Source organism: Pogona vitticeps, chromosome 4, assembly GCF_051106095.1.
Source record: "Pogona vitticeps strain Pit_001003342236 chromosome 4, PviZW2.1, whole genome shotgun sequence".
Lineage (NCBI taxonomy): Eukaryota > Metazoa > Chordata > Lepidosauria > Squamata > Agamidae > Pogona > Pogona vitticeps.
This window is the reverse complement of record NC_135786.1, coordinates 49,223,491-49,237,794: the sequence shown is the minus strand read 5'-3', so window position 1 is coordinate 49,237,794 and position 14,304 is coordinate 49,223,491. Positions and strand designations below refer to the sequence as shown.

The following is a 14,304-nucleotide window of genomic DNA, read 5'->3' as shown; positions in this document are numbered from 1 at the left end:
ATTATAGCATCATTTGAAGAAAGGAACTTGACTGATTAATGTACAATTCACTAATCCTCCAGTTCCACTGAATATGAAGTAATAAAATAGTCAGAACCTGTAACCAGGAAGCTCTTAATCAATGTTGGGAAGCACTTTCGCTGAACACAATGTTCTTGTGAGAAAACATTATAAAAGAAATCTTGGTCATGGGAAAGACTGAAAGTTCTGTATCAAGTTCTGGGACTCATATTTTACTTATTTCCAGCTACTTGTAGAAAAATAGTACCTCAGCAGCAGTAATGGATTCCAGTATGGATGCAATCAAACATGAGTAAATAGTAGGCATTCTTCAGTCTCAAGAGGCTATGATAATGTATGTAACGTATTTACATAAGAAAATATTAGGGTTTTTTTATTCATATACCTGTGAAGATTCTTAGTCATCCAGGTGAAGTTATCTGGAATTTGAGTTATGGCAACTGGACTTCTTTCCTATTAGATTGAAATGTTTCTCATACAAGTAGCTTCAGTTCATATTTCTGAACTTCTTGTTCAAGATTTTAGAAAGTATTCAAATAACTGGCTCAAGTAATAATAATTAAATTCAATGAACAGTTGCCACATCCCAGTTTGCCCATATTTTTTGTATTTATTTAACCAAGAAGTAATTCCCTTTCATCAGAGAGGTGAATGTCACATATCCATTTTGAGTACTTTCTACACTTCTGTGGAAAGAATAGGATGGTTGTTACATAAAAAGCTATAAGGAAAATATTCATCTAATTAAAGCAGGTTTTAAAATATATAAAATGCTAATGAAAAGTACAATAATAATTGTTGTTATTGCTATTGTGAAGTGTCTGAAAATGTGATTTCATACACAGCAAAAAATAAGACCAAATAAAATAAAAATAAAAATACACAGACTGCCCAAGTGGCTTACATTTTAATGTAGAAAGAAATAAAATTGAAAATAAAAAATACTACATGGGAAGGCCAGAAGAAGTGAATCAGTTATATAGATATTGGATGCCAAGAAAGAGGGAAGCATAAAAACATGCAATAGAAAGAATCCAGGTGGGGTGTTACAAAGCAGCAAAGGATTAGAAAATGGAGATCAAGCAGTACATAAAGAAATAGGAGATAAAAGATTATCTGAAACTAGAAAATGAGTTTTGAAAATAAGTAGCAAATTGGTTTTGAGAGAGAAAAGGTATCTAAGGAGGATAACATTGTGTCAGAGAAACTATCTTTTCATACATAAAAAATATAGTACACAGCAGAACTCAAGAGTATTGAGATAAGGATGAGATAATCCGACCTAAAGAGAATTAGAGGAATCAGATTGGGACAAAATAAGAATGAGAACCAAAGTAGGAAGTGAATCAGAAAGAAGACAATTATTTTAAAGAATTGAACAGTGGTGAAATTTAAGGGAAAAAACAGAATATTTTAATTTTTAGTTTTAGTTGTTGCTTTCTCTAGAACAACACAGTGGGCAAGATCCTGTTGTGTAAAATTTATGCCAGCATAACCCAGACTGGGTGCCAGAAGTATTTAAACGAATGGTAAACTTCATATTTCTCCCTGCTTTCAGGTCCCAAGACTCCCTATAGCTCCTTTTTCACTCTAAGGAAGACTTTGGGAGCCTCAGAACATGGTGTGAATGGGATCCTGTAATAGTTTTAAAAATCACTCACTGGGATCAGGACTGCCAGTGGTATTTCGGTGGCACTTTTTTACTTTTTTACACACACACACCAATCAATCCTAGGACTTCCAAAATGGGGATAGTTTAAATTAAATTAAATCTTTCCAGTGCCTGATCCATGTTATGCCAGTGTAAATTTACACCAACAGGATTTTGTCCATTGTGTTGATGATCAGTGAAGCAAGAAGCATGGGAAGAAAAGAGTCCAAAATAAAAATAAGTAGTGAAATTTTAAAATACAGTTAATACAGTATATGGTACTGATTTGTTGAAATAGAAAACTTGAACGTAATCCTGCTTTTTTTCTAAATATGTCAAAGTATTGAATTCAGTATAGTTGAGAAGCGTGAAAACACACATAAACTTATAAGAGCTTAGGACGATCCTTGCTAGTACAGGTCAGAGGCTAGTCAATAATATCTTATTTCTACAATGGTCAAAAAAAGCCCATCAGCAGAACATAAAGGAAATAGAACAAACACTTCTATTACTCTTCCCCAAGATCTAGCAATCTGAGGCATGGTTTCTTTGAACCTAGAGAGACTGCATATAGCCACAAAGAATAACAAGAGTCTATAGAACTTTTGTTAATAGTATTTTTCTTTTCAAATTGTTGAGGAAGTTCACAGTTTTTGTTCAAATTGTATAAAATGTTAATAGTAAGAGATGGTCCTGTGTCCTTCCTAATGATGAAATGGGAACACTAAGTATCTGAAATAGGTGGACTTTATTTTTGCTGCCCTTGTATATCAGTTAATATAGCAACATCTTCTGTGTTCTGAGGAAAAACTTTCAGAATTGGAGATGCACTGAAAACAGCACTCTAATCTTCAGTTAATTACACACAGAGTAACCCCTGATGTACATTCATAGGGTTACATTTTAGAAGTAAAAATGCTACGTAAACCTGTAGAGAATGCTTCTTATTTTAGCATGTTCTGACTGGATACATTTTCCATCTGATAGCAACAGCAAAATCAACAGCAAGGAACACAAGTCATTATCTTTGTTGTCATTTTAGTACATTGGATTTCTGTTGGTCCATGCAGTGTGTTGGAAATATATATTCCAGCAATCGTGTATAATCCCTTAAGTATTTCTGTTGTAAAGCATCTTGTAGTCCTTATATGTAGGTACATTCACCTTGAAACTAATTTAAACACTTGCAGGAAATATGGAATGGGAATTTTGCGATGGTTATTTAAATATATTTTTCATTGTCCGGACTTGCATGTTCTAAGTGCAGGGAGATACCTTATTTCTTTTACTTTGCATGGAAAAAAGCATTTACTCACTTTATACAACTGGAAAAATTATTTATAATTCTAACTTGCCATCCTTGGCCAGGGTAACTGAACAAGTGCAAAGCTTCTCCAGGTTTTCTGTTGTGAGACTGTGTCCAAAAGGTATGTGTCAAAGCTTTGAGTCTTGCTGAAAGTTCTTGCCACAGCAGTATATGGAGAAGGCTGATACTCCCTTTATAAGTTGGTTTATCCATACAATATATTTTGAAATGGATTGATAAATGATTCTATCTCTTTTTCTTATTTGTCACCTGTGGATTTTTTTTTCCTGGTTGTGTCCATATACATCCATGCTCATATTACGGTATATGTGTGCATTTTCCCAAGTGCTGGATAATGCAGACACATTATCCTTTGGTTTCTATATTAAAATGGGGAGACCAAAATATTGAGTATCTTGCAACCATCAGATTGCCATCCTAACCCCACAAAGACCTATCTCTATCCGCTGCTCTCTTCCCGCTCCTCTCGTTTGCTTCCTTTTGGGAAAGGGAAAAAAAGAGATGTACCATACATAGAAAGTGTAATCTGTCAGATGCCAGAACCTAGTCAAGAGACATCAAGAAATGTCCCCATTTCTTCCATATGCATGGTCTGCCTAAACACAACTTAGATAATTCTGAACTAGCTAAATTTAACCATGTTTCAGGAGTTCTTCATTGGAGAGTGATGAAGACTTTGAGGATGTATGTTTTGTTCAGATGATGTCTCTCAGGTGGCTGCCTGAGCGACACTATTTTAATGTTTTAATTTCTCTTTGCAGTGTCCCCTGTCTCCTCATTCTTTTTGACTAGATGCTTCTCAGATCAGAGTCAGCTGGCCCTGCCATGTGAAACACCTGTGAAAAAACAGTAACATCCTCTTTCTTTAGACTCTTTTGCAAAGTTTGTGTTCTACAGATACCACTTTATTTATCTGAATAAAACTCAGACTTAAGTTGCTCCACAGCTGTAGTTTATTCATTCTTTCCTTTGCTAGTGCAATTGAGTGATTAGTTAGTCGAAATAAAAATGGAAAAATACAACAAATTGTCAAGGTCAGATGGATGACACTTGATCAAAGTTTTAACCATTCTATAAAAATAGATTCAAACTACTTTAGTAGTTTGAATTTGTGGGGATCTGTCAGAGCTAACATTTTCCCCTGATAGAGTTAATTTAAGTTTGAGGTCAAATAACCATGCCAATCATATGAAAGTCCTTCTGAGTATCAAAGTATAAATTGCTCATTGAATAAATTTCTCTTCAGAAGATAAGAATAAGCCATTGTTTCATGGTGGCATAACTCCTAATCTAGATATCCACATTTTATTCATTCTACTTTTCCCATGTAGAAAAATTATTCAGGCAACATCAACGTGCCTAAGCTTTATTAATCTAATTGCCTCTACATTGTGTATAGATAAAAATGAAATCCAAAATTGTTCAAAACAGTTAACCTTTGGGAAGTTACAGGCGCTATTACTTCAGTTTTCAGCAATTCAAAATATCCTGTAGCTAAGTAAAGCTGTATTTTTTCTTTAAAAAAATTAAATCATGTAAAAAGCCAAAATTCTTACAATTGTTAAAACAACTATAGGCACAAATACTTAAAAACATATGAAGGCATATTAAGTTGCAGATAAATACTTAAGACATGTTTCAATTTTGGTTCAAAATGCAGGTACGATAAAAATACCAAAGAGAATGTTTTAATTATATTCTAAAATGTAGGAGTGTATAACCTTTGAAAGGCACAATCGAAAAACAAAGCGTATACATCTTAAAATATCAGAGTTTAAAAAATAAAAATATAATGTGAAGATAAAAATATATTACCCAGCTTTTTAACATATTATATGATCACACAGAAATGGTTGCTTAGCCAGCCAGCCTGATTCTGCGTAAGACAAGTCACGGTCTCATCTGTTCTTCTCTATGCCTGTTACATGTTCCCTTTCTGGCTGCATGTTGCCTGATGGTTTCTCCTGCCAGTGCTGTGAGCTGCCAATGTGTTCATGCTTCTTGCTTGCTGTCTGTTTCATTGTCATTCAAACTGTCTGATTGTTTTTGTACTAAGTAAATATTTACATCTCTGCACTCAGCTGACAATTTATGTGCGGTTAACATGAAGTTTCTAATAGAATTCTCTTGCAATGCAGAAAATGCTAGTAAACTTGTTTTATAAACAAGAAGACTGGTTTTGCAATTGAAGGAGACATGCAGTATTTTACTGTAGGATTGTATCCCGGAAAATCATATACTTTTTGCAATGCGTTCTACCAGGGCTGCAAAATTCATACTGTCTTCTGCTGGTCTTTTAGTCAATGGCTTTTATACTGTATTTTGCTTAACTGGTGAAGCTGGCTGCTTTCCCTGCAGTAGACTCTAACAGACATTCAGTACATTTCTGTTCAAATCTATGCACAATCCACATTTCCAGGGCTATGTTTTTATACCTCCTTTAATCATTTCAACTTTATTCCTCCAAAATATCAAACATTGACAGAGTGAATTTGACCAAATGTAGAAAATATTTCCACACATTATTCTTGTATGAATACAAGAGACTGTTCTACTACAGCAAGGGGGAAGATAAAGCAAACTTTCTTCACTGCCATTATCCCATTTGCCCAGTGCTATCCAGCAGAGCTTTTCCTAGTTTACAATACTTTACACAGGTCCCTAAAGTGATCTCAGGGAGAGCTGAGAGAAATATGGCCTTTCATTTGGTGACCCAATTTCTGGTCATGAGCCATGTTGGCTGATGGGCTGATGGAAGTTGATGGGTTCTCTATTCATGGTCTGAAAAAACGTTTGCTTGTATTCTGTGGCTGATCAAACTCCCAAGACTGATATTTTAGAATGGGTGGGATAATTTTTGGGGTGATATCACCACAGCTTCATGTGCTATAACAAAACTTGAAAAGGTTTTGGACAGTGACTAATAAGATAGAATTATTCTTCACTTTGTCAATTTGTCTATTATCTGTATCCTCACATGGTCACAACTCTCATGAGGATGGTGTATAGATAGAGTGAACATGTATTTGTACTCCTGGTGTCTGAAGGAATGGATTTGGATCCATAAAAATTCACAATGAAACAAATCTATTAGTCTGTAAAGTGGTACACTATTTCGCCTTACCCCCTTTTCTTTTCCCCCCTTAATTCTGTCCACAGCTGCATTAGGTATTATTCTAAAAATTGTAATGTCTCAACATTAGTGATAAATCCAAGGGTGATGTGTTGGTAGCATGTTCGAAGTACATTTTAAGTTATTTTAGAATTTTTTCTTAAAGAAAAGAAAATGTTTGAAAATGAAAAATGAGCAGAAAGATTTAAAAGCTTTCCCATGAAATGATGAATAGGCATAAAAGAGTAGACAGTAGACCCAAAACTATTAACAGAGTCTCACTAACATCAACCGGCAAAAAAAGAAGAATATAGTTATGCTTTTGTTACTACTCAGAATGTGCATATTTGCTGGAATCCTGCTGCTTAGCAAACTATGTCACAACTAGAGTACACCCATTAAATCAGGCAGGATTTCATGAATCTGTTTCTCTGTTCTATTGATTCAGTGGGCCTCTTCTAGCTGCAACTTTACAATGCTAAGCAGCAGGATTTCAGACATTACAGGTGAAGTTGCTTGTAATACAGAATTACCAAATTCGGTGCAGTAATTACAGAACATTCTTTTAGACCAGTATTTCCACTATTTGGATAAGTTTCAGATGTTACAGAATGTGGGAGGGAGGAGTGTTGATAAAAAATACTTGGTCCATGATGTACTTGCTTGTTTGTCCCATGCCTATCATGGCTAATGATATTTAGCCAGAGGAATCGGGGAATAGTGTCTGGAATTTACGAGGGCCTTAAAAAATGAAAGGCCCCTGAAATAGGCTGTAATATGAGAGCATATCTGGGGGTGGAGATGAGGGGATTCTACCAGGATACATACTGCTTGTCTAAATATAATGCCATTGCAAATATCTATGGTGTTGAGATACTTAGGCAGATGATTGTTGTTGTTGCTTAGTCGTTAAGTCATGTCCGGCTCTTCGTGACCCCATGGACGATGCCAGGCCCTCCTGTCTTCCACTGCCTCCTGGAGTTTGGTCAAAAGGCAGCTGATAGGAGCTATGAGGAAAGTAAATTAGATTCCCTCTAGCCCCTGTGTAGTTTAACCAAAGCCATTGTTGTTTTACTGAATAACAACAACAAACCCGATCTTACCTTTCTGTTACAATACAAATAATGGCTTGTACTTCAGTACTTACTATAATATTCTGTTTCAGTTTCTATTCAACTTCTCTTTGGCAGGGATAAGAGAAGATCCTTTTCTACCTATCTTTTCAAAGGAAGGCTACACTGTAGTTAGAAACTTTGGCTTGTTTCAGGGATTACAGTGGGTTAGATATAAGAAATCTTGCTTGCAACAGGGCAGCAGCCCATGACTGCTGTAGGCATTGACACGGAAGGCAGTGTGCTTGTCATTAGGCCATGTGAGGATCACAAGATTCAGCTGTTTATTGATGAGGTTGGAATAGCTAGCTGCACATGCTGCATGTTTTTTGGGTCGGTTGTTGTTTTTTTGTAATTTTGAAATTACTTAGGAGAATTGCTCAGTTTTGTGAATTTGCCACAAAAATGATTGCTGTACAATCAAGAGCACCTTTTTCCTTCATTCTATACATTAGCTTTTCTGAGTTGTTACTTCTTTGTATCTCGTAAGATTCATAACTTTTGTTCATTGAAAGCTTTTCTGTGTTCACTCATTAATAGAATCAGTGTGTGTTCCCAAGTCCTCTGCTATAATTCTATTCCCTATCTGCCTTTTCTGTAGATTCATTTAGCCTAATGCCATTCTCAAGTCCATGCAATTAGTTTTTCCTCCTTCCATTAGAGGATCTTCATCGCTTCTGAGTGTGCTCCTCTCTTACAGCAGAGCTTTCAACAGGAAAAAATGCCTTTGTAAATCAACTGCCAACAATGAATGCCTGTAGAGAATGTTGAAAGCATAAAAGCCAGGAAGGGCATCTCACCTTCAGTCAGTTAAAAGCCTGCTTATTCTGAAAAGCATCACATAATGATATAGAAGCAGATTCCCCTAGTGAACTTACCACCTACTCAAATTTTACAGGAAATCAATCTGTCTCCATTTTACTAGTTCTGTGAAGAGAGAAAGGGAGAGAGTACACCGTCACCAGTCTAACTAGTGATGCCAGCAACTGAACTCACAATCTTTAGCATGCAGAGTTTGTACTCCACCACAGAACTGTGATCCCTTTCCAAAGTAATTGTAGCATATTTTGCTTTTATTCTTCAAGTACCAGTCATATTGGCTCTTGCCTTTCCATTGGACCATTTCAGCAATGTGGAGAGGGGGGATCTGCTACTCAGGTAACAGCTTATCCTCCATATTACTTTACCCGGGCTTCATGCTCTGGAGAGGACACTCCTCGATTCAGAGCATGTTACCATAGTCTCTCTAGACTGAAGGATGCCTGCCTATATATATCTTCAAGTATTAAAAGCATGAAATATAAAAAATTAGTCCTTTTGTGCTCCACAGCTTGATAGTAGACTCAGGTGTCAGGATCAGACCAGAGCTAAGGGCAACCACAACACATTAAGATTCAAAGAGTATGGTCTTCATATGAAGATTTCCCAAAAATCAATAGGACCTTAAGATGGACTGTACTGTAATATGCAAGAAGCAGAAGATACTGCTTTATTGACTCTGCAGATAGTCTAGGTGCACATGTTTCTAGCAGGCCTGAGAAGTCCAGAGGTTTCATATTGCCTGCCAATTCCACAGGCCTGTTGTTGCTACACAATGTTCTGAGGCATCAGCCACAGGCACAGCAGCCCACCCTAGTTCCCACTTTTCTCCTGAGCAATCCTACCATTACTGCCTCCTCCTTGTGCTGCTGCTACCCGTCCAAACCAAGGAAAAGCAACCGAGAAGCATTTGCTTTTCAGATCTGGAGACAGCCTTAAGTAGGTTATATCCAGATATTTTAATGCAATTAACACTATGATGGTCTCTAAAATATTTGCATGTCTCTATCTGAACAAATTATTTCTGTGAATAAGCATTGTGGAATTGAACGTTTAATGCGAGTAGACACGGAGAGTCTGAGAAAGGTATTTAGGCAATGAATGCAGGCTCCATCTCCATTATAATGTTGGCAGAGCTTCAATTCTGTGTGAAGCAGTAATCTTCCATTAGTGCTGTTCAGAATATTTTTAATTTATTGTAGATAAATTTGAAAGCTACTTATATGTGGTACTTCCTTCTGGTGTTCTGATAAAACCATTAGCTTATGGTCTAATGGCAGGATTCTACTTTCATTCAGAGGAAAGAAGAATTCTCTCATTGATTTTCTAGACATGAATCCAACTGTTGTCCTTCAACAGTTTGATCTGAGTGAATAATTCCTATCATGGGACTTGCATAGAGTCTTGATGAGCCATGCTTTTCCATGAAGTTTGAAACACTTTACTGTTGTAGAAGATGTTTGTGAATGTCTGTTTTAATAATCTGGCATTATTTTTTTCCAAGAAAAAAAACAAATGATGCATAAGTTAGGAATTGAAATTGTTGAGTTCCTGTCAGTATACAACCTTACCATTTTGTGTTTCGTATATAAATAGTGATTCCTATTTAGGTCTAACAGAGTACTTCTCAGTGTACCATGTTTTCATATTCAGGTAGGTAGGTATTTTTCAAGAAGAAAAATTCACCCATATTAAACATTCCGCATGTTGATAGTTTGTCATTTGAGCTTCTATATTTTACTCCTAATTCCTGTCATAAATATACAGTTACATTCATTTATTCCTTGGGATGTGCCATTTGTTTTATTGGACTCCAACTCCCAAAATTCTCCAAGAATTTCCTAGACAGAATTTGGAGAGTTCCATCCCACAGATATACAACTTCATTTCATCCTCCTGGATCAAGGTTTGTTTCTAAGACTGCATAACTATCTCAGGCCTTGCTTTCTTTTGTGAATATACAAAGAAAGGAAGCTACTGCTGTGGTTTTTGGGAGTTGTAGTTCTTTGGCAGGCACCAAAGAGGTCAAAGAGAAGTGTGGCCACAACTCTGGCAGAGCAGGGCCCAAGACACCAATGCAGGTTCTGGGAGAGGCATTGGTCCAGGTGTGTTGGAGTTGGAGGCCAACCCCGTTCCCCCCCCCCCAAAAAAAACCCTTATATGGCACTTTCCTATTTATCTCCCTCCATTGTGCTGAAATTTGTTTTCTTCTCTGTGTGTCATTTTACAAAATACCCTAAGTCTGATGAATCCATACACAGCTACACTGTAGATCTGTTGAAAGCCATGGAACAAGCTGTTCATAACTATCTAAGGACTCAATAATTTCTGTGAGACTGAAATACTACTAATTTACTCTGGATCAGACTGCTAACAATGTTTGGAAACCAGATAAACATCACGGTATAATGTCATATTCTTATTTTTATTTCTGTATTGTGCTCTTCTTCTTTTAACACAATATTTTCAACGAAAGATCTGACAGCAAACAACAGGATTCAAGAACTGATTCCCTGCTAGATGTCAATATCTTATGGGTGATCATTTTCTGGATCCCAGTTACTAGACGAGGTCCCAACCAACAGAATATACCAGCAGAATATGGCATGTAACCAATCATTTGGAAAATTCCATGTCGCTAAAATCATACTTGCATTTATAATGGAATGCAGGCTACATCAACACTAAAGATTAAAAATGAGCCACTAGGTAGAAGGACAGGATACATGCAGCAGCACAAGATTTTAAATTACTACAATAGTACATGTCAGCTCTTTCCATGGAGGAAGCAAATATTCATCAAACAAGTGAGAAATTTCTGGTCGGAATCATTTTTCCTAGTGTGCAAGCAAGAAAGCAGATGTTTAAGCAAGGTTGGGTATAGTGGCAGGAAGAGGCACTACATACTTGTTTTATCTTACAACTGGACAGATGGATAAAGTGTCGTCATATAGTGATCATGCACTTCATTTTCCTGCTCTCAATTGCATTAATTCTTCCAATAATCAAACAATCCTGTTTTTGATGTTTGCTTCACAGCTCCTAAATTTTTCTCCAGAGTTTTGCTACAATCTTTCTGCATTGCTATAAAATTTTTGTTGACAATGAGTTGGCAGCTGGATTTTAGCGATTCAGTGTTAAACTGACAGAAGGATCACCATCTGCACTAAGAATTTAGAATGGACAAGAATAAAGCAAATAAGTCATTTCAAATATAACTGATTTCTGAATGGTGTTTGCTATTTAAGGAATTCCTTTTAACTTGTACTGTGTGACTCCTGTAGCTTTCAAGGTACTGATTAATGTTTTGGGAAGTCTTTTGTGCTGCTTATGTGTTTATTCTACCTGCCAGGCAAATAAAGATACATTTTCTGTTGAATAACTTTTGCCTTCTCTTTTGAGATTCCTGTTGAAAATGAGTGATCAAGTCTGTTACCCAGCTTTTTTGTTTTGTTCTGCTGCTGCTTCACCACCCCTGCATTTTATATACCCCTCCTTTGTTAGGCAATACCTTAAACTTATTTCTCTTCCCCATCTTGTTCCAATCACCACTATTATCCTTCAGCCTTCTTTGCCACCCTTGGATCTTCATCTCTGCTGTTAGTGCTTGGGTTGTAATGCAGTTGGAAAAACAAAGTAACCACCATAAAGCTTCAGATCTAGAAGAAATCATATACTGTACATGTGTGTGTACACACACACACACACACACACACACACACACACACACATTAGGGATTTGGGCTTTAAAGTGATCCGTTCTAAAACAATGGTTGCTAATGGGAAAAGATATAACTATAGCTTGGTACTTTAACGTATCTTCACTATATGGATAAATTCTATTCTTGTAACTTCTCTTTTTCACCTCCTCCTAATAGCATATAATAAGAACCAAGGGGACATTGCAACTCAGGGTTGGTTTATTGGACTGATGTGCGCCATCGCCCTCCTGGTCCTGATTTTGCTGATAGTTTGCTTCATTAAGAGAAGCAGAGGAGGGAAATACCCAGGTAAGGAAAAAAAACTGTTAGTATGATGTTGTCTTTTGTCTTTTTGCTACACATCCTAAACAGAATTTTGATTTAACCTGTAGCCCTCCCATGGGAATGAATTATTCTTACGTCTTTTGAGTAACTGCAGCAATAAAAAGAATTTCATCTCATTAAAGGCAATACAGAGAGAGCTTGCAGCTACAGTAGGGATACCTCATATCATTACCTTTATTTAGATGTGGCCTCACTGTTTGCTTATTATGTCTTTGGAAAACAACCTTACCAGAGCAGATCTCAGTAGAATTTTGTGAAGAAGAGGAAAGGGCTTAGCATTGTACCTCTACCTGTATTCTCTTGGAGTATAGATTGTGGCTGGCTGATAATGACTCAGTTCTCCCCCAAGATCAAAAAGCTCATTGAGTGCAAGAAATGCTGAAAGCCAAACACCAAAAGACACAGAAATGATTGTGATGAGAGAGTTGTGTAGCATTGAATTGCTTCTTCCTGTGCATGAGAATGCTACGAAGTTCAGTAATACAAAATACACCCAAGAAATAATATCCTACCTAAATGCACAGCTTGGTGCTGGTTCTCCTTGGGTCTAAAAAAGAAGTGATATGTGGCATTCATGGTCAAGTTTTCTAGTGTGTTATTAAAATTATTCAGAAAAAAAGTAGGGGAGAACTTTATTCAAGGAGCTACAGATGGAGAAGGAAATCTTTAATTCTTTCCCTCATGTTGTGTTCTCTGTTAAAATTGCCTTTACTGCATCAGCTGTTAGCTCCATGGAGAGGGAGGGAGACAAAATAAAGATTAAAAACATCTGGCTTTTATCTGGACATATACAGTGCAAGAGGATTGAGAGGCAATCAGGTGATAGGAAATAATAGAACCTTCTTTTTACCTAAACTGGGAGAAGTAATTGAGATTTTCCAGTAGATGTTTTATTTACTTCTCTCATAATCTTTTTTCAATAATTTGTCCTTTTTTCTGTGTCTTCATTGCATAGAGGAAGATTATATTAAACAGCAGGACTAACTCTGTGACAGGAGCTTAAAGTGATTAGTTTGTTTATTATGCATTGAATTATTTTGTCTCTTTCATTTGGCCACAATGTTTACAGAGAAAAGAAAGCCTTATACTTCTCAATAAAGGGCAAAACCACAGGTCACATGTATGAGCAAGTCTATCTAAAGAACCTTGCTTCAAAATCTGGAGTTCTGCAGACATGTTAAAAGGGTCACATCAAGGTCCCATTCCAGTTGTCTGGCAAGGACCATTACAATTAGTGGGAAAAGGTCCACGGGCAGAGAAAGAGGCCTACTTTGCATATAGCCCTGGTCATGGAGGCCTCTGCTATGGTAGTGTTTATCCATAGTTCTGGCAAAAAGAATTGTGCCAGGGCAGATTGGGGGGAGCCAAATCTTAAGGCTTTCTATTCCTTTAACATACATATGTATTTTCAGCTCATACCCCGCCCCCATCTCCATTTCTATCCTGCTGGCATGGATCCTGCAATAATTGGGTTTGGTGGTTTTTCCATATTGGATCCTCCCTTCTGTTGCTTTTGGCTTGCTCTGCCTAAATCTAGTAAACATTATTTTCATGTTACAATGGTTATGGTTTAGCCAACATTTCCAAACTGTAATCTTCTGTTTTACTTTTCTCTGTTTTGCTGTAAGTGGTGCATATACAGTAAATGGCATACGTTAATAGTAAACTCTGTAAAATATCATCTGCTGTATTCTGTTCAGTCTTTTCATCCAGCATGCAGCCAGCCCAACAGTGTTCAGCTGGACATTCTAGGTGCCAACGACAACACTAAAAACAATTCTTTTGCAATCTGTCCCAAGTAGGACAGAAATTCGAAGCCATTGTTCCATCTAAGGAGGATTTTGAGAAGGACTGGGCAAATCTGTGGTGGTCTTGTGCTACTAGATACAATTTAAACACCCCTGGCTCCAATATGTCAAGTTTACAGCTCCAAACTACTTGTGATCCTCTGTGAAAGGGATGCATGTCAAGCCCTGGACACAAAATTGGAAAGCTCTAGGAGTGGATGCAATCCTTAATCTCTGATGGAAAAATTTTATGTCAACTCACTGAAACTTCTCTAAACTTTTTAATGAAGTCCTTGACAACCCTAATCCTATTCTAGAATTCTTCCCACAAGGACCACCCCATCTCCTTTATAAACCTGGCAATTTTTCTGATCTTAAACTTATCAACTTATCACCCATTTACCCACAGTTCACATGCTATTTACATCA

General features: G+C 36.9%; 1 protein-coding gene across 33 annotated transcripts in view; it reads left to right on the top strand.

Moving 5' to 3' along the window:
• Positions 1–14,304, top strand: part of NFASC (neurofascin) — a 229,028-nt gene that overhangs the window by 203,233 nt on the left and 11,491 nt on the right. For all 33 annotated transcript variants that reach the window (XR_013544331.1, XR_013544332.1, XM_078391894.1 and 30 more), the window contains one exon: positions 11,921–12,052. Coding sequence is in view for 31 of the 33 variants with exons in the window: in XM_078391894.1 (XP_078248020.1) it covers positions 11,921–12,052 (132 nt within the window). In the remaining 2 variants the exon portion in view is untranslated. The remainder of the gene's footprint in view (positions 1–11,920; positions 12,053–14,304) is intronic.